The 21,314-nt window shown below is 43.7% G+C and overlaps 1 protein-coding gene across 2 annotated transcripts in view; it reads right to left on the bottom strand.

The window, feature by feature from the left end:
- Positions 1-4,436: 4,436 nt before the first annotated feature.
- Positions 4,437-21,314, bottom strand: part of zc3h12b (zinc finger CCCH-type containing 12B) — a 33,819-nt gene continuing 16,941 nt past the window's right edge. The window contains exons 2-6 of one of the 2 annotated variants that reach the window (XM_017725369.2): positions 20,767-21,314; positions 12,916-13,055; positions 11,586-11,820; positions 9,636-9,742; positions 4,437-9,501 (exon numbers count right to left, since the gene is read on the bottom strand). The exon at positions 20,767-21,314 is cut by the window's right edge and continues 354 nt beyond it. In XM_017725369.2, the coding sequence (XP_017580858.1) occupies positions 8,027-9,501; positions 9,636-9,742; positions 11,586-11,820; positions 12,916-13,055; positions 20,767-21,314 (2,505 nt within the window). In that variant the 3' untranslated portion in view covers positions 4,437-8,026. Of the gene's footprint in view, positions 9,502-9,620; positions 9,743-11,585; positions 11,821-12,915; positions 13,056-20,766 lie in introns of both variants that reach the window. The other variant, XM_037533479.1, reaches the window with a different exon arrangement.

Raw genomic sequence — 21,314 nt, 5'->3', positions numbered from 1 at the left:
GCCCCCCTGCAGATGCTGGATTTTAAACTTTATGCAGGTAACAGGCTGGATGGTCCTTTTCTTCTTTGGCCAAAAGAATGCAACATCCATTATTTTCGTAAACAATCTGAAATGTTGACTCGCCAGACCACAATACTGATCACTGAGCATCAGCCCATTTCAGATGAGCTCAAGCCCAGAGAAGGTGGCAGCATTTCTACTGTGCACAGTACAGTCTTAACCTGCATTTCTGGATACAGCAAGAGACGGCATTCACTGACTCACATTCCCGAGCCCATGTGGCAAAATCCACCTTAGAACCATGACATTCAATGCCATGCTGTCTGGAGGTTGAAGGTCATTCCGTTGTATTTTTTTATTTTTTATTTTTTTGGAGAACAGAATACCTAAAAATTCTGGAAGTTGCTGGTTGAGGAACGCCGTTTGTTGTTCTGATGCAAACTAATTCTCTCACATAAAGGACTTGGCCTTTATGTCCAAGGATATCCAAGCATGATTGCATCTGTTTAAGATGTTCTACGTTTTTAGTCGTAATTTAATTGCATATTTTTGGAATGTGATGTACGGATATCAATGTCAGAACGGGTGCACTTTCACAAAAAACAACAAAGTTCATCAGATAAAACATAAAATAGTTTGCCTTTGTTCTGTTTTCATCACTGCTGTCTGTTTTTATTAGCATTTCATAGTTCGTTCAACTTTTTGGGAATTTAGGCTTATATATTTTGTTTGTCTTTGTGTTTGTATATTTATACACATATGCATGTTTTAAAAGTTAAGAGTCTTTGATTCTATAAAGGCAGTTAAAGTGTGTGTGTATGTGTGTGTGCGCGTATATATATGTGTGTGTGTGTGTGTTTCACCTCAATACTCAAAACAACTCTTTTGACAAAACTCATCCAATTGCGTACAAGTGCTCATGTGGTCAGTCCGTTTAGTTTAGATTAGTCCATTCCAAATAATCCATCAGCAGTTTTTTTTGTTGTTGTTGTTGTTTTTCTCTTGCCTCCATGCTCTGACGGTGTTCAAAACAAACAAACAAACAAACAAAAAGTATAAAAAGGGGAACAAAAAGCTGAGTTCACCATAAATCCACACTAGAATACACAAAAGTCCGTATTTTCCATAGTTATTCATTGATATTATTCTTAACACAGAGTAACCCAAGCTAAATGTGGTTGCTGTGGCAACCCACATGTCTGTGTGTGTGCGTGTGTGCGCGCGAGTGGTCCTGCTCGGGTCCGCTGGTACGTTGTTTCTGTGTGTGTGTGTGTGTGTGTGTTGTAAAAAGCACTAATACTGTGCAAATCTAAGTGGTTAAATTTTTCGACTTTCAATATTTACAAAGGAAAAAAATAGATATGTATATATTTATATATATTTATATATTTGGACAGGAGCGCACAGTCTGCGTGTGCATGTGTATGTCACCCCCGATCAATACGTCAGAGAGGGAGAGAGAGAGAGAGAGAGAGAGAGAGAGATGTGGACGTGGGCAGTGGTGAAGTCACAGGATGCTGCAGAATCTTCCTGCTGAGAATTTCCACCCGAGAATTTACGCTCCGCTTCAGCTCAGAGACGCAGCGATATGGAATTCCCTGGCCGATAAACACGACCGATACTCGACGCCTGGATGTGGATGATAGTGGCAGTGGAAAAGATGGAAATTCGACTGCATCATTTTGAATTACTATGTATTCAATAAACTATTTGCTAATTTTCTGGCAAAAATTACATTAATTTTCCATCACTGTAAATTAAAAAAAATAACAAATTGGCACTTTGAGTCCACTGTAGACACTCATCTAACGCTAAACCCAGTGTTGAACACCTATGGGATTCAAACGTCCAAAGTTGTCCTATCAGGATTGTTTTCTCTGTGGTCTCTAGGTAGATACAGCCAAGCGAGCTCTCCTATTGGCTCGGACTTCTGGGCTGAAGGCCTCAGACGGTGGATTAACTACCAACATAATTAGAAAGTGACAGAGGTCCGATTTACAATGGGACCGATTTTATGTGAAAATTTCATCACTCTAGTCCTGCTGGTTCTAGATATGTGACTGACTGTGAATACGAATGTAGTTTCTGGGTAGTTATTAGGAATGGAAAACAGCGGTGGCAGCTCTTCAAGAATCACTGCAAAACTGAAACATACAAGCTCAGATATGATATTTAAGCAGTAGAACCCGAGAGGGAGGGAGTATCACAAAATACCGTCACGGCCGTGATGTTATGGGTGATACCTCACTCCTCGAGTGCTCTACTGCTTTAATACAGCAGTTAAATAAATACAGTAAGAAATGAATAAACTGGCCGTGAACGCGGCTTTTAATATGTTTTAATGTTCAGTTCCTTCCTCCTAATTAGAGCTCCTTAACGAGCAGCTCGTTACTACGTCAGAGTAACAAGCTCCGCCCACTCGCTGCTCAGGCAGCAGGTCGTTCTCCAGCTCCTCACACTAAATTCCCAAACTGTCGTCTCCACTGAGCAGCTTTTCTGTTTTTATTGGGTCAGTTTTATGGCTCAGGCTGATTCGGTCCGACTCTGAAGATCAGACACGTCTGGCGAATGGTGTTGGGTTCATTTCTGGCTGATTCCAGGTTGTTCAGCTGTTCTTCTGTCACTGCTGCCGACTGAAAAGCTGCTCAGTGGAGACGACGGTTTGGGAATTTAGTGTCGTCTCGTCTTCAGAGTCGGACCAAATCGGCTGTCGGTCAGATGTGACCTTAACAGTGTCCGTTTTCTGTTTGTGGCAAAGTAAGAAGTAAAAACGTTCAAACGGCTTGAGCGTCTCCTACAGCTGTCGGAGTCGTTGCTTAGCAACGGCGTCTCAGTGGAGTGATGGTGTTTGTGAAAAACCTGTGATGTTACGGTGAAATAACAGCACCGTTAGAACGGTTCTCAACCAATCAGCTCGCGCGGCCGGAACTGACTGCTGTCTAATATCGGTTACAAGTTTCAAATGTCTTAAATCTACAATTACCAAAAACAGTCCGTGTGTACGAGCTACAAGCTACTAGCATTATCGTTAAGGTGTTTTTCACTCTGTTTTTACGTGCACTTAATCATCCAATAACTGCAGAAAATCAGATTTCGTCACTAATCCAATCACCGCATTTACATGCACTTGATTAATCAGATAATGGGGAAACTCTGGGTCTACTTGAGTCAGACAGTAATCAGATTTCTGAGACGCAACGTAAACGTAACGTAAAACTCAAACTTCATGCCGCGGCTTTTCTGTAAAACACTGAACAAACATCTGGAAGATGAAGAATATTTAAATCCTTCACTCGTCAAGCGTGTATTTGGTTTCTGATTTCTTTCGGATTTCTCGGTCTGAGCATGTGCGAAAACAGATGGCGGCACCGTTGCCGACCGTTTATTTCCACTGCCGCCGTCTGTTTTCGCACATGCTCAGACCAAGGAAGCCGAAAGAAATCAGAGTAAGAGCTCACACTGAGAAATCTGATTACTGAGCTAAAATCCAGCCTCTTTGATGTATTAATTATTCCTAATTAGATTTATAGACCTTAATCTGATCCAAGAGATCAACGCTGTTTACATGACCGCTTGAATCGTCAGTTAACTGTAGAAACCTAATTATGATCGGATTATTAAGCGCATATAAAAGCACTCGCTTCATAATTACCAGTAAAGCAATTAAAGTAAAAACTAAGTACTACTGTGCAAACAGCCTCCAGGCAGATTTGTGAATCTGTGAGTCATAAATGATGAAAAAATGATTTGATATTACAACTACAAAATAAAATTCCTAAAGAATCTAAACGAATCATTTTGAAGTCTTTGTTTTGTTTTTTTTTATTGAAATTTACATTTATGGTGTGAAAGTTTCTACTATAATCCACATATAAAATAAGCGGTCAGTACTGGGTTAAAACTCCAATTGGAAAATGTAGCCAAATAAGACGACTTATAAACGTTTATGGCAGGTGAATGTATCGTTATGCTATGCTATGTTATCCATTTCAGTCAGCAGAACAAAAGCCACAGATTAGGCGCCAAGTTATCGGCTGTGGTTATCGGCTGTAATTCCGGAAATAACAGTATGGATATTTTGCCGAACGATATATAAGCCCCCGATATATCGAGCACCCCAGTTCGCTTAGCGGTTCACATGTAGAGGCGTGTAGAGGTAAAGCTGAGGGAGGAAAGGGAAAGAATGAGAGAGAAAGAGAGAGAAAGAGAAATCCCTGTCTATAGATGTCTGCCCGGCAGGAAAGAAGCCTTCTGTATGGGCTACACTAGTGACACATAGTGTCACTAACATTATGGCATTAATGTCTCTTTATCCTTTTAAATAAAACTAAGCTTTTTTTATATAACTATATATTTATATATATATATATATATATATATATGTATATATATATATATATATATATATGTATATAGATGATACTGTACAGCTCATAATTTCTTTTTTTTTTTTTTTTTACAATCAAGAAATAGATACAATTTGTATCAACAAGCAAAGGTCGTTTCTAGACATTTGAGGTGTGATAGCTTGCTGCGAGGAGGAGGAGGAGGTAGAAGCTAGGAGCAAAACGAAAATGGGGAAATTATCTCATGAAGCTGACTTCAGGATCTTGAGATGGACCAAAACAGAACTTAGGACCTTTTTCCTTGTCTTCTTCTGTCCCACTCCTAGTTTCGAGTAATCTCACCGAGGATCCTGAGGGAGCAGAACACGTAGAAAGACCAACAAAGGCTAAAAATGACGTTAAAATCACTTTAAAATAAGTTTACGAACGTCTCAGGTTTGATAAAGGCAGCCTGTCCCACCCCAAATGCAGTTAATCAGCCAAAATATCTGCAGCGTCTGCAGTTTCCCTGTGCAGCTGTGAGGCTAACGTAGCTAGCAAGCAATCAACGTTTACATCCCACAAATTAGCATCAGGCTAACCTTAGGACTAAGACACTCGGCTCAAACCACGTCAGGTTGTTACGTCGTCTCGAAGACACTTTGTGGAATTTGTCCGTTTTTTTTAGCCATTCTAATGTGAAGTGTGTCTGTTAGCCTGTTAGCTACATTAGCCGTGCAGCTAACGAAGCAACGTTCAGGCACCAAACAAGTCTCGGCTACATTTGGTGGGTGAATTTGATTTTTCAGTAAACTGTCCACCTGTTTCAATTCGGTTTTTCGCATGGCCTCGTCCACTTGGTCTCACCAATTAATTTCATTTCATAGTAGCTCGAATGAAGTTTATCAGATGAGCCCTGAAAGGGCTGAGGGAGCAGAACCTGCATCAAATTCAAAATGAGTGAATATTTGCAAAAAACAATAAAGTTTATCCGTTTGAACATGAAATATCTCGTCTTTGTAGTGTATTCAACTGAATACAGGTTGAAAAGGATTTGCAAATCATCGTATTCTGTCTTTGTTTTACACAACGTCCCAACTTCACTGCAATTGGGGTTGTACATTCGCTGTCAGTGTTGTATCTCCAAATAGGTACATTTACAGGAAAAGGAAACACATTATGAATTTGTGATGGAAGTTGATGTAAAAATTCATGTAAAAAATCAACGTATAGTTCTTCGTAGTTTTATCTCATTAGCCAGAAACACATGTGGACAGATTGAGGTAGTATGAATTGGGGAAACATGTATAATGTAATAAAAGGTTAAAATAGACATAACTACATTAGTTTTCATCTGTGTGGTGCTTATGACCCTCAAATATTTATATTTGTTTTAAGGCTTTTTTTTCTTGAGTTACCCAGTTATTATTATGTTCGTTTTGCACTAGAAATTGTTAGCCAATTAGCTAATTGAGGATAACCTAAACGAGTGCTAGCGCACTCCGCCCGAAAAAGACGTTCATGAACTACATAGTCGAAGGTTCCAAGTTGGCGAGGGCATGCCAAAGGTGGAGCTGAAGGGTAGAGCACTGTGAGTCGCATTAGCTCGATTCAATCAGGCTTTGTTTTCGGGTTCTTCTGCAGAACGAATACAAGCGGAATCTAAAATCTGTCCTGGTGTAGAAGCTGGAGTTCAGTTCAGGGCGAAAAAAAAATAGGTGAAAGAGGGAAGGGCAGCAAGCGACCTGTCAGTCAAATGTAAGAAACAACCCAACGACAGCCTGGTGTTCCGTGTGTGTGTGTATCGCACAGGGAGAAACAGGTAGGCAGTGTGTCACACCTTCCCACGAGCGGTAACAGAACCCCTCAGGGCCCCACCTGCGCTCATGAAAACAAAAACAAAACCATAGAACCGAAAAAAAGAGTTCCACCCAGACACCGAGAACATCTCTGGGTCTGCAACATTCATTCAACAAGATTCTCCTAAGGATACGCTAATACACAGAGAAGGGCAGAGGTGCTATCTCCCGGCACAAATCAGAAAATAGATGCTCTTCAGAAGCATTTTGCCGATGAGACGCATTTCCCTCTTGCCCTTAGTTAACGCACAAATTTCATTACGCTATAATTAAGTTACAATTACGTCATTATGAGTCTTAATTGACTAACGAGCCAAGTAAGTTTAGCGCTCTCACTTTAGTCTCATGCATGGATTCAGAGCTGTTTAAAGCTATAATCAGCACGTTCTGTAAATGCTAAATTTACATGTAAATTTGCAGATGTTAATGACAAAGGCTTACTTGTGAAAATATTGGATTCCCAATAATCTCCGGGAGGAATATTCGCCATCCCAAAATCTTTTCCGAAAGGCGTAGCGCAAATTGCGGTCTACTGCAGCCATCCACGGCTCAAACATGAATCCCTTAGCAAAAACAACCTGACTGTAGCTTTAAAACCATGTAAACATCTTAAAGATTACTTGGAGAATCCTTTAGCATTGGTAAAGTTACTGCACGATACTAGCGTCTAGCATTGCACGTCAAAATAAACACCTCTAACATGGTTGTAGCACTCAACCGGCTAACTGCTAGCTAGCATTTGTGAAACATTAAAATTTCTCTATCTCTAAGTTGATTATCTTTTTGGCCTTAGTTGAGCAGCGTCGAATGATCTTTTAAAATGGCTTTGTGAATAAGGAGGGATAATAGCACGTTATTTTGGCAGGTCTGTGGCGTTCCACACAAAATACTACCCCTCGGAAATGTAGCATCGATAAAACATAATTGCTGTAAATACTGCCAGTGCTCGCCGATAAATACCAAACACAAACGGTGACCTCCACAACCACCCAAAAAACAATCAATCACATTAACACCTGTGGTGAGGTCACTGATATAAGGCCATAAAAGTTCAAAAAGTTCAAAGTTCATGCTTTGAGGTACTCAAGAGTTCACGCTCCTTTTTGAAATTTCACCTGTTTACACACAAGGCAAAAAAATAGTCACAATATTTACACTGGTGCAAGTGAATACGCAATTGTACTCATATTTGTGTAAGATCGTTTCTGATCAGATAGACTTCTCTCGCTAAGAATTCACTTTTGTGTTGTCCACAACCTGGTCAAAATTCGCCTACTCATCGTAGAACTACTATTCGCTTCATGTATTCCTTGAGGGACCTGCGGGACAGCATCATCTGAGTCTCAGACTAAGAGAGCTATTCCGTTTTTGGAACTCACATCCTACTTTATGTATATTAAAATAATTAAACACTGGCACAGAAGAGCTGATCCCAGATTCTCACTCTCTTTTTGACACTGCGGAAACCTGTTGACCAGATGTTCCTTCTGCATAAATGCATTTTATGCAGGCCAAAATGGAAAGCTAAATGGTATGAATGTAAAGAAATCCCTTCTTCAAGAAAGGGTAAATATGCATCTTTTTCTCCAGTGAATGATCATTTTGAATCTGGGTACAAGGTCCATTATCAAATATGCCTTGACCCAGAGCATGCTGCTAATCAAGGTGATAATGCCAAAAACCTGACTCAAGAAGCCTAGATAGAGGTAAAAATACATGGCTGTCATCTTCAAGTGACTGGCCATAACTTTCAGGGCTGAGATCAACTTCAGAAATACCATCGAGACATCTTCACATTTCCATTGTGCATCCCTCCATCCCTCCCTTAGCCTGCCCACATATTCAATGACAGGACCGCAGTTTTGTCACGATGACTGCCGCTAGTTGCTGAGGATCAGTCATGTGAGGATTCTTCTCCATGACTGAGTGGACTACGTATGCTGGAAAGATATTGCAGAGGTTGCGGTAAGTCTGGTACTGCTGCTCCGGGATTGGGTGTCGTTCTTGAGGCTCTACCGCTGGCCCATGAGGTCCTGGAGGTGGTCCTGGTGGAGTATCCCAGGGAGACCTCCAAATCTGCTCCATCTTCTCCGGCATACTACGGACCATGACACGCTCACAGCACGGCATGAGTGCTCCCGTCAGTCCGTAACCACCGTACCCGTAAGGTTCATTCCCACAAGGCAATGGATCCCAGCTTGCATGCTGCTCCCGGCACAAAGGAGGTCGGCGCTGCCTCAAGGGATTACTCTCATACAGACGGGAGTCCGAGATGCTGTCCATGCGAGTCATTCCCAACGATCTACCTTGCTGTGTCGGGCCAGATGAAGGCATCACGTTCTGGGAAAGTGGGGGGTAGTCGCCTGGACAGCTAGATCGGGCTCCTACCACAGGATGCTGTGCATGGGGAACAAGGTGAGCTGAGGACTGCTTGCGTGGCCCTGGTTTGGGTTCATCTGTGCCGTAACTTTGGACCCTGGTCAAGGCCTCATGGTGGAAGCCATGCGCAAATGCTTGCAAGCGAGTCTGTGCAGATGACTGCACTTGAACTTGTGATGGTGGACCTTTCATGCTGTCATCCAGACTGCCCTCCATAGAGTACATCTCTCCACCGTAAGAGGAGAAAGAGTCTGAAGAATGGCTCCGTCCAGGTTCAGGACACATGCTGGAGGCTCGTTCAGAATACCCTCCCCCTGTCGGATCTGGCTGCTCCAGGCTACAGAAGCTGTCTTGCATACTACCCAAGCTGATAGTGGAAAAATCACTGAGCATTGAGTAGTAGCCATGATCACTGACCACAGAATCGTACTTAGGGAAAGGTTCACTGTATGCCACAGATGCACCCTGGCTGTTTGTGACAAGAATAGGGGGATACTGGACACTGCTGGTGTGTTCTAGAGAGCTGTGGGTAAAGTGCAGTGACCCTGGCACAGGGCTACTAGCTGACCGAGTGTTCAGGGCACCGGCAGCATGACTTTTTGTAGGAGGCATGGTGGGGACACTTAGTGCCGTCACTAAGGATGGGACAGAATTTGCTTCGGCTTTCCGAGCTGGACAGAGTCGCTCTTCCTGCTCGCATGCCACCGAGCGGATACTTGGGTCCGACTGTCGCTTTGGCGCCACTCGTTTGGCCTCCGAACTGTCCCCCTTGGCAGTGTTGCCAGAGGTGCCACACTTGGCAAGAGCACCCTCACTCATGGTTTTAACAGCAGATAGTTTGGCAAAAGCCCTGAGTTCGTCTGCTACGGAGCGCATGGGCTGAGCGGCTCTCTCCGGGTGGTAGTACTTACACTTGTGACCATATGTGCACTTCTTACCTGAGATAAAACAGGAATAAAAAGGACAGCAAAGCATACTGAGTGCAGTGATGGATACTAAAATTCAAACTTTATAAGTATATTTTTATAATAGAGTAACATATGATGTCATTTCCTACTTTTGCTGTACTGACCGTAAGGACACGGTTGCTTCTTGTGCTCCGGCACCACGGGTCGCTTGCGCAGGAAGTTCTCCAAGCTTGGACCATGTCTGCCTAGTGGGTCATCAGGGGGCATAAATCTGCAAACCAGTAAGAACACATGGGCTGACTTCAGGCCTGGAAGCATATACTGTACTGTGCAAATAAAAAAAAAACCTTTATTTAAAATATTTTTTATAAGGAAGGAGAAAATCAAAGGAAAATAAGCCATTCCTGAGAAGAAAAATTACACAAAAACTAAAGAAAATTTGCACTAGAACCCAGATACTTAACAGCTAAGCTGTGTGGTAAGGTTTTATGAACCGACAAATTTGTTAAACTTTTAAATGGGATTGTAATAAGCATAAAATGCTAAACCATCTTCTAAGACTGAACTTTGGAGGTACACTATACTGCCAAAAGTATTCACTCACCCATCCAAATCATTGAATTCAGGTGTTCCAGTCACTTCTATGGCCACAGGTGTATAAAGCCGAGCCCCTAGGCCTGCAGACGGCTTCTACAGACATTAGTGAAAGAATGGGTCGCTCTCAGGAGCTCATTGAATTCCAGCGTGGTACCGTGATCGGACGCCACCTGTGCAGCAAGTCCAGTCGTGAAATTTCCTCACTACTAAATATTCCACAGTCAACTATCAGTGGGATTATAACAAAGTGGAAGCGATTGGGAACGACAGCAACTCAGCCACGAAGTGGTCGACCACGTAAAATGACAGAGCGGGGTCAGTGGATGCTGAGGGGCATAGTGCGCAGAGGTCACCAACTTTCTGCAGAGTCAATCACTACAGACCTCCAAACTTCATGTGGCCTTCAGATCAGCTCAAGAACAGCGTAGAGAGCTTCATGGAATGGGTTTCCATGGCCGAGCAACTGCGTCCAAGCTTTACATCACCAAGCGCAATGCAAAGCGTGGAATGCAGTGGTGTAAAGCGCCGCCACTGGACTCTAGAGCAGTGGAGACGAGTTCTCTGGAGTGACCAATCACGCTTCTCCATCTGGCAATCCGATGGACGAGTCTGGGTTTGGCGGTTGCCAGGAGACGGTACTTGTCTGGCTGCATTGTGCCGAGTGTAAAGTTTGGTGGAGGGGGGATCATGGTGTGGGGGTGTTTTTCAGGAGTTGGGCTCGGCCCCTTAGTTCCAGTGAAAGGAACTCTTAAAGCTTCAGCACCAAGAGATTTTGGACAATTTCACGTTCCCAACTTTGTGGGAACAATTTGGGGACGGCCCCTTCCTGTTCCAACATGACTGAGCACCAGTGCACAAAGCAGGTCCATAAAGACACGGATGAGCCAGTTTGGTGTGGAAGAACTTGACTGGCCTGCACAGAGTCCTGACCTCAACCCCATAGAACACCTTTGGGATAAATTATAGCGGAGACTGTGAGCCAGGCCTTCTTGTCCAACTTCAGTGTCTGACCTCACAAATGTGGTTCTGGAAGAACGGTCAAACATTCCCATAAACACTCCTAACCCTTGTGGAATGCCTTCCCAGAAGAGTTGAAGCTGTTATAGCTGCAAAGGGTGGGCCGACATCATATTAAACCCTATGGATTAAGAACGGGACGTCACTCAAGTTCATATGCGTGTGGAGCCAGACGAGCGAATACTTTTGGCACTATAGTCTACAGATTGAAATTGCGTCTACTGAAAAGAATGAGGACTGTAATAAAGGTAAAGAGAAACTGAAAATACTGAAAAGTCTGATATTTAGTTGTTAAATATACTTTTTCTGCTTTTTTTTAACGGTCTCCTATTTTTGCACAGTACTGTATGTCATTGACATGATAACCTAAGAATATAATACACATTCAAACCAGATTATTTTGGGCTGGAGAGCGCAAGAGAGAGCAAAGCGTGCAGGAGAAGAGGCGGAAAGAAAACAAGAGAGAAAACCCAGTCACCATAGCAACGGCGTGAGCGTACTTGTCATTGACGAAGCTGTACATGAGGAGCCGTTCCTCGATGAACTTCTTCCACTCCGGCTTCTCGTTCTGCAGGTCCCGGTAGTTGTCATTGGAGACGATGATGCCGTCAGAATCATAGGCCAGCTTGACAATGAAGCGGTCATCGTAACAAACAACCCGTCGGCCCTGGACACGACGAGACGGGGTGAAGACCAGGATCTTCTCCTTCTCCAGCTTCCTCAGGATCTCCTGGTCTGCAAACAGAGGCGTCATCCAACATTTCGTCAAAATTTCTGCACAGGGAATTGGACAAGGAGGCCCACAGTGTGGCCTGGAGGCCAAAGTGTTTGTGTGGTAAACACGTTTTTATATTATATATAAATTATTATTCTCGTTTTACTTTTAAAATTTTTTATTTTTTTTTGCAACAACACAAATATAAAAATATTTCAAAATATATACATTACAATAATATTTTATTAAATAATATATAGAAAAATCAAACTTGAACTGAAATCTGAACTGAATTGAAAATTAGTCTGTCATCATTTTGTCCCTCTGCCCCCCTCCATGACAAAAAGTTTAGGCACCTCTGGTTAAGACTAGGTAAACAGTCATTCAGAGCGGTTTGGTGTGAAACGCACTGTTCTAGATAAACTTACAGAGTCACAACTGTTCACAGTGGTGGTGATGGGAACCAGACGTCCACCTCTAAAAGCTCCTCACAGAAAGTTCCTACATGAAATGACTTCACTGCCTGATGACTGAGACGCTGCTTTATAATCGTTTTGAGAATTTCTGGTCTAAATTACTGTTTAACCGCTTAAATGGGCCTCGGTCCACCAGCGGCCCACACTTTTATTACACACGTCAATAACATAAGAATAGCTCGACTAGTTTGCATTGAAGTCCCAGTACTTACTGAATAATAGATTTTAAGGGGTTAAAACACATTTACAGCATAGAGATACATGCAGGGCAAAATAGTGGCTAAAGAAATTGTCATTTTTTTCCCAGATTTTCCACTTTTTTCCAATCGTTGGTATTCCATATAAAGTCAGGAGACTCATGTAGGGTCACTGGTGGTCCTGGATAGTAAATAAAATGGCTAGATTTGTGTTGTTGTCATGACGACCCCTGGTTCCTATCACCTCTACTGTAAAGACATCTGAACCATTTCACGCCAAACCGCTCTGAATGGTTCTGTATTCTGACAAATCTGTGGAATTGTCCTTTAAGAAGCCCCCTCGTAGACCCTCACTGAACAGCTGAACACGGGCCATTCCTTCTTTACCACACCGTTAATTGGAAATACCCCCACACAGTCGAAGCTACAGCCAAACACGCACCTGTTATAGGGGCGTCTGGTCGGGACTGCTCTTTCCTCCATGCTGGTACAAACACGGTGATGTCTTTGTGTCCTTTCTCCAGGAACCAATCAACCGCCAGCTGGATGCCCAGGCACGAGAAAACCTCTTTGTTTCCATGGCTACAAAGCATCACAGATACCAAGTTACTCACACAGCCGCCCCCGCATGCTGCGGTGCACGTGTACCGGCTCACCTCACCCAAACCTCAATCAGGGGGTATTTAACAGCGTGTTTACATATTTATTGATTAATATTCATTAACAGATTAATAATATTCCTAAACAAGCATTCCCACACATCTGTGCTACAAAATAAAACCTCAACTTTTTATTTTGTAGCACAGATGTGTGGGAATGCTTGTTTAGGAATATTATTAATCTGTTAATGAATATTAATCAATAAATATGTAAACACGCTGTTAAATACCCCCTGATTGAGGATTGGGGTTTGGAAACTTTGTTTCCAGCTCCTCGCGTTTCCGAACAATTCAGCCGGAAATGGCACGAGTGCATGTACACCTATCAGGCATGACATTCTGGCCACCTCCTTGTTTCTGCGCTCACTGTCCAGTTTTTCAGCTCCACTTACTGTATAGCTGCACTCTGTAGTTCTACAGTTACAGACTGTAGTCCATCTGTTTCTCTGAAACTTCACTGTCGCTGCTGGACTGAGAACAGTCCACCAACCAAAAACAACCAGACAACAGCGTCCTGTGGGCAGCATCCTGTGGGCGGCGTCCTGTGACCACTGATGAAGGACTAGAGGATGACCAACACAAACTGTGCAGCAGCAGATGAGCTGTCGTCTCTGACTTTACATCTACAAGGTGGACCGACAGGGTAAGAGTGTCTAATAGAGTGGACAGTGAGTGGACATCCATTTTCCCATACATAAAAATATCTGCATCAAAATTAATATGATTCATGTTGTCAAGTGTATTCACAAATATTAGAACGATAAAAGTTCAATTTTACTTACATGACATCTCTAGTTCTACTTTTCTAGTTTTGATGAATCTGTGCATATAAACGACTGTTGTGAATGGATATGTGGGTAAATTGTCTTCTCAGATTGTTTATTTTGGGGGTCTTAGTTTGGTGGGTCTGCGATGGACTGGCGGCCCATCCAGGGTGTATCCTGCCTTCCGCCCAAAGACTGCTGGGATAGGCTCCAGCACCCCCAGCAACCCTGACGGAGAAGCGGCTTAGAAAATGGATGGATGGATGGATAGTTTGGTGGGCTGTGCTTCAGCCAGGCTGGCTCTCACTGTGAGTGTGTTAATATGCATTCTACACACAAACAATGCAAAAAAGTGGTGTATCTGGAGAAACATCTGAAAATTCACATGAATTCATATTACTTTTTTTTATATGGTATTTGTTTTGCTGTTGACCAGCCCGACCCTTAATCAGTATCAGCTATCGGCCAATCCTGCTGAAAAGCAGTCGGCAGAATCGGCCCCAAAAGCACTGATCAGCTCACAGTGCACTGCTGCGGCACACCTAGAACAAGGATGGACGAGTCCAAATCCGGAGGTTCCTCTGCTCATGTGCTCCTGATTGAAGGCTTATGCACTGATGACTTAAATGTGGTATTTAAAAGCATAATAGACCCTAAAAATGTGCTCAGCTGTGACTCTTCACGCCTCAAACTGACCAACCTGACGGCTTTGGAATCAGCATAGCGTCCAAAATGATAACTCAAAAATATGAAGAACGGAGAAGGAAAAGGGCCCTTTAAGGAGCCCTTCAGCCAAAATAAGAGCTTTAAATGACATTATCCCATGTAAACATGCCTAGGGTGCGATTTTAAGATTAAGTGACCCTTATTAGTCCCACAACGGGGAAATTTCACCTCCGCATTTAACCCATCCATGAAGTGAAACACCACATACACACTAGTGGACACACACTAGGGGGCAGTGAGCACACTTGCCCGGAGCGGTGGGCAGCCCTATCCACAACGCCCGGGGAGCAGTTGGGGGTTAGGTGTCTTGCTCAAGCTCTGTCAGCTCTGGGAATCGAACCGGCGACCTTCCGGTCACGAGGCTGGTTCACTGACCTCCAGCCCACGACTGCCGTTTAAAATCTAGGAAAGCCCAAGTCTAATCAAATTTATTTGTAGCACTTTTTACAGCGGATGTCGTCACAAAGCAGCTTAACTGAATTCCAGAAAAGAAAAAGGTTTTAACAAGAATGTAAAACCCCCAGGTGAGCAAGCCAGGGGTGACGGCGGCAAGGAGAACCTCCCTCAGAGCTGAGGAAGAAACCTTGGGAGGAACCAAGGCTCACCAGAGGGGACCCATCCTCCTCTGGTCAAACTACCTACAGAGCTACTATACTACTAATGTTAATAGCAGTAGTTTCTGATGATGTATCTTGAAGGTGGATGGAAATTCTGAAAAACTACAGCTGCTTCGGGTGTAACGCCGGGGAGCGATGATGAGGCGGACGCATTTGCTGAGATAAGCGAGATTTATTATGGGCAAATCCATAATCGGGGTCAAGGAGCCAATACAGGGGTATCGAGGGACAGACATAATGTAAGAAAACACAGACTGGAAACACCTCGGAGGCCAGAAATAAACAAAACACCACAAGATAATACAGCACATGAGAATACAATACAAAGACCAGCAAACTCACAGGGGAAAACACGGGGCTTAGAAACAGAGACAACACGGGTTAATACCACACAGGTCAGAGCAGTTAAGGGCAGGGTCTGGAAACAAGGGGGCAAAACAAAAGCACATGGAGGCCTGGGAGGAGCCAGTAACTGCGGTGACTGTAAATGACCCTTCAGATGAGGAGGAAAGCAAGCTAGGAGCTAAAGGTAGCCAGCAAGCGGGCTAGCTAGCTAAGTTAGCTCCGTTTGGCTGCTCATCTCTTTGGTAAAGTGTAAAAAATCCATCAAATTTGCGCTGAATTAAGACAGAATCGCTGCAAGCCTGACTGTTTTGCTCAGCAGCAAAGGTAGCAGCTACACTAATGCTAGCTTGGCTGCGTTTTTAGCCTGTAGCTCAGTGGCTAGGCTAGCAGCCAGAATTAGCCGACACCACAGGATTCCCACTTGCTGTGGGGTGTGTCTGCACAATGCATGCGGGAGCGCAGTGGGAAAACTCAGATGAACGTAAACATGAGATAAACTCTCAAAGCGATGAGGCTTCGGCAACAAGTATTAGACTCTTTGTGATGAGGAAGAGCACATTTTGTTATGCTGTGTCATCTTATGCTAGTCTGAAATGCGAAAGAGAGCATAAAACGCTCGTCTTATTCCGAAATGCTCCTTTAGCTTCAATGATATGAGATGTTATTCCAAGTAGTTTTGGAGGGCGTGTTTTTAAATGGTGTAAAAAGGCTGAAAAAACTGCATTCTGAGGTTTTATATGACGGTTTGGTGGAAACGTTGTGATGGATTAACTTCTTCCACCCTGCTGAAAGAAGCCCCTTAAAAATCTGATGGGAATTGGCTCAATGATTTCCAAAAGAGACCACTAGTTTCCTGTAGGACACCTTCAGATCCCAGGCGGGAGACCATTCAGCACCAGCCATTGGTCGCCTGTTAAGCCATAAGGGTCCTTACATTGTGATATCAAAAAAAGCCAGAACACATAACGAAACTTTTAGGAACCGACCGACGCGCTCAATGGCTTCTACAGGTTTTTCCAGCAGGACAGCGAGACCACGGCGTCCTTTAGAGAGGTCCAGGAGGACGGCTGCACTGCAGCTTATTATTTCCCCTACTTTAACACACTCAATAAGACGTCAGGCGGTTATTAGGCCCTTGATGAGCTGACTCAGGTGGGGCGCTGTAGAGAAGGGGAAGCCCAGAGTGGTCCCCCAGGATTAGGACTTAGAAGCCCTGCAGTAGCGGAAAAGCTGGCAACTTGACCAATCGTCTTACTCAAAGTCCACACATTCCTCAATTTTATCATCAAATCGCTCCTTCCCGTGTGGAATCTACCCCGCTGCCTTTCCCCGTCCCACCTGCTGGGGGCAGTGTTGCACCTTCATGCTGCTGAAACAGTTCACAAGTGTGCCGAGGCCACAAAAACACATCACTAACAGCTGTTTAGCAGCTGCAAAGTCACATTTCTTCATCATGAAACATCAGACTCATCCTAATATCATAGATTTCTTGGCCCGAGTCACGAATCTTCTGATTAGCAAATGCTTTGTGTGTAAGAATGATAAATGTCAGTATGATGAAAAAAAAGAGGGGGATATATTTAGCGACTGGATCTCTAGCTCAGCTGTTGAAAACAGACGTCAAACCGTTCCGGATTATTTTACCTACAACTTGTTGCAGTCCTACTCAAGCTGTTTCGCCTTGAACTCAAGCAATACAGGCATAACATTATGAGCACATCGTCCATCTTATCAGCTCCACTTACTGTATAGCTGCTCTCTGTATTTCTACAGTTACAGACTGTAGTCCATCTGTTTCTCTGATACTCTGTTACCCTGTTCTTCAGTGGTCAGGACCCCCATGGACCCTCACAGAGCAGGTACTGTTTGGGTGGTGGATCATTCTCAGCACTACAGTAACACTGATGTGGTGGTGGTGTGTTAGTGTGTGTTGCGCTGGTCTGAGTGGATCAGACGCAGCAGTGCTGCTGGAGTTTTTAAACACCTCAGTGTCGCTGCTGGACTGAGAACAGTCCACCAACCAAAACCATCCAGACAACAGCGTCCTGTGGGCAGCGTCCTGTGACCACTGATGAAGGACTAGAGGATGACCAACACAAACTGTGTAGTAGCAGATGAGCTGTCGCCTCTGACTTTACACCTACAAGGTGGACCGACGAGGTAGGAGTGTCTAATAGAGTGGACAGTGAGTGGACACAGTGTTTAAAAACTCCAGCAGCACTGCTGTGTCTGATCCACTCAGACCAGCACAACACACACTAACACACCACCACGTCAGTGTTACTGCAGTGCTGAGAATGACCCACCACCCAAACAGTACCTGCTCTGTGAGGGTCCATGGGGGTCCTGACCACTGAAGAACAGGGTAACAGAGTATCAGAGAAACAGATGGACTACAGTCTGTAACTGTAGAACTACAGAGTGCAGCTATACAGTAAGTGGAGCTGATAAAGTGGACGATGAGCATAGAAAGGAGGAGGCGGTCATGATGTTACGCCTGATTGGTGAACATCGCTTTCGAAATTATTTTTGCTATTTGCAATACTGTGCAAAAGTTTTAGGCACCTAAATGTGAATAATACTAATTAGGACGGTTAAATACGACTTTATTATTGTGATGAATTTCTGAATATATTGTGCAAATCATCAGTATTTGTAACGTGGGTTTCTGACCAACTGCATGATTTATTCTAAATTAGTCCCGTTTTAGTGGATTTAGTGCCAAGTACTGAACAAAACTCTTAGAAAGTATTGCGATATTTTATTTTTTGCCACCTCTAATATTAATACAATATTGATTTTAAGCATTTCAGTGTGTCTGTTTCACATTTCCTGCCCGCTCCTCTGGGAAGCCGTTTTATTTGTAGTTATTGTCCAGTTATTGTGCTTTACTCTGAAATCAGAATTAAATTTACATTTCATTAAATCAGATTCTGCTGCCATTTCGGAGAAATCTGGAACCAAACAGCTACTATTTTTTCAAAATAAGAATTCTTGTCATTTTTCATTGTCAAGTAAAAACACATTATTGCAAAGATAAATATAAAGCTAACTTGTGGTGGCTAAGACTTCTTGCTGTACACATTCTGTTTGTTGAGTATACAAGTTTTCAAAAACGGTATATTTATGTATATGAAATGTTTTTAGCAGTAGTTTTATATTTCAGAGCTGAAAAACCCCAAGACTGCACATTTCAGTGTTTTCCCTGCTTCAGCTCATGAAGGGCCTAATATTGCTATTATACTGCATGTCGTTTATTAATCCACTCAGTCAGAGACCACCCTTCGTTCATTTATAATTATAAGGAGATTAAATAAAATGCAATCCATTTGCACAAGGAAGGAGTAAATAAGGGAAAAAAGCAGTGGAGTTCAACAAAACGGGCCTCCTAACAACTACCTGGAAGAGCTGGTAGACCCCAAAACTGCCCCCATCAGATAAACAGCACAGAAAGCTTTGATCTCTGAGAGAGAGGAGAAGATCAAGCTGCTTCAGATCTGAAAACATCCACAGGTGTTTCTGCCCATCCTTCCACTGTGAGAAGACCACTCAGCGCTGTGGGTCTGAAAGGACGTGTAGCTGATCAAGAAGAACCTCACATTTCTCTCTGGACCTGGTTTTGTTCTAGAATGCTCTCTAAAACTGATCTATAAACCACTCTGGTTTATCTGTGTCCTTGCAATCTCTCTGGAACCAGGTTTGCTTTAGAATTCTCCCCGAAAATTGATTTAGAAGTCTCTGGAACTGAGCACGTTCTAGAGTTCTCTCTGGAACTTCTCACTCTTTAATTATTTCTGCAACCTAGCGTGCTCCAGAATCGAGATTTTTTTTCTTCTCCTAGCTCTGGGCCAGGATCTGAGTATGTCCCAAAGACAATCTCTGGACCTGAATCTGATCTTGAATTTTGTGTTGGAACAGAATATGTTTGGGAATCCTCCCCTGAACTTGTCCTCAAACAAGCTTTGGGAATGAATTTGTTCTACAGTTCCCTACCGTGTTCTTGCGTAGACTGAGCGCACTCTAGAATCCGTCCTGGAACTAAGTGTGTTCTAGAACCAGCTCTGGAATCATGTGCTTTCTAGAATCGGCCCTGGATCTAAAAGCGTTGGCTCTGGAGCCGAATATGTTCTAGAACTGACTGCTTTAATAAAAACGTGGTAGATTTCCATCTCTTCCTTTGCTCTGTCTCCTCATTCTAGCTGTCATGAAGCCTCACTGAGAAAAGGAGACGGACACGTCAAACAAAGGAGTTGGACGACGGACTGACCGCCCCAGAGTCCAGACCTCCAGCAGCACTGAATGGGTTTGATTAGTTCAGGAAATCATCAAGCAGCTTCTAAGACTGAATTTTGGAGGTGAGTCTGCAGGTTCTTTGAGGAACTGAAAGTGAGTCTTCTGTAAAGAACGGAAGCTGGAATGAAGGTGAAGAGCAACGCACTGAACACCGAACATTTGATGTGTTTCATTGTTTAAGCTTCTGCGCAAGTTTCTGTTAAATGTAACAGAATTTCTGCTTTTTTCGTTTGCTTTTTGACTAGAAAATGAAGGGTGGTCTATTCGTTTTTGCACAGTACACTCCTGTAAATCCCGGATATTTACGTTTATTTAGATATACTCTCCAAAATGCTCACTTTACAGGAGAAGGAAAAAACCTACTTTACTTTTAATGTAAGTCAATGGATCCAGAATTTTTCCCAAGTCATTTTCGGCCGTTTCTTTTGGTCCATTCATCGTGAAATTTATACGAAATGTAAAGAACAACTGGCACTTTCAATTTACGTCAAAAACTGAAAAACTACAAAACCGGAGACTCGAGGTTTTCTTCCGACAGCAGCGACTGATTGGTTTGCTAATTGTATTCCGTACTGTCTGTTTACATGAGCTCCAGTTTAATGAAGACGAATACATTACTGTTCAGGTTCATTCGCTCATTAAATTGATTCCTCAGGAAACAGTTCAGCGAATCCCAAGACCTCAAATTTCACTCGGATTCCATTTGATTGACTTATTTATTCACACACTAGTGGAAAACAGATATTTGAACACAGCCTGAGCACGTACTACATTTACCGTGTCGAGTGTCTACGATTGCGATCGATTTTAATGCCGAATTGAAACGCCGCTTTAGATCGAGGTGGTCAGTTTTACAGCTGTTAGCATCTGTGTTAGTAAGTCAGCATACCTCATGGCTACGTTGGATCCGTCTATAACGATGGGTCGGAGGTTGTCATACGTGTCTGTCGTCTCCTCTTCAAGGGACGCCTCCGGACTGACCGCCTCTTTGGCTCCGGGGCCCCGGGGGGCTAAACTAGCTGAACTGACCGGCACCTGGGCCTCCAGCTCTCCTTTATTTCCGAGCCGGACCAGTTCGGCCAGGACGTCGTTGATTAAAGCGCTGGTGCCTAGTTTACTCAAGACGGACTCGACCTGCTCGCCCGAATAGCCCAGCTTCAGCGCAAACTCCATTTTGGTTTGGTAATCTCTGCTTTCGCTGCTCGTCGGTTGCAAGGGGGCGTGGTCTGTGGAGTTAGGGGGCGTTCTGTGGGCAGAGTCTGAGCGGGCGTCTTCAGCACGTAGCTCCTGCAGCGTGCTGCTCTGGCTGAAACTGGGACGGTCCAAACACGGCGAGCGGCAAAGTTGGCGGTGCGGTTTGGTGGCCATTAGCGGCTCTCGTTTCCTTCCTCCTCCGGCTTCTGCAGCTCCGCCCCCGGCTCCTCCTCCCGAACTCCC

Source organism: Pygocentrus nattereri, chromosome 23, assembly GCF_015220715.1.
Source record: "Pygocentrus nattereri isolate fPygNat1 chromosome 23, fPygNat1.pri, whole genome shotgun sequence".
In the NCBI taxonomy this organism is placed as follows: Eukaryota; Metazoa; Chordata; class Actinopteri; order Characiformes; family Serrasalmidae; genus Pygocentrus; species Pygocentrus nattereri.
The sequence above is the reverse complement of the archived record's forward strand: the minus strand, read 5'-3'. Positions and strand labels throughout refer to the sequence as shown.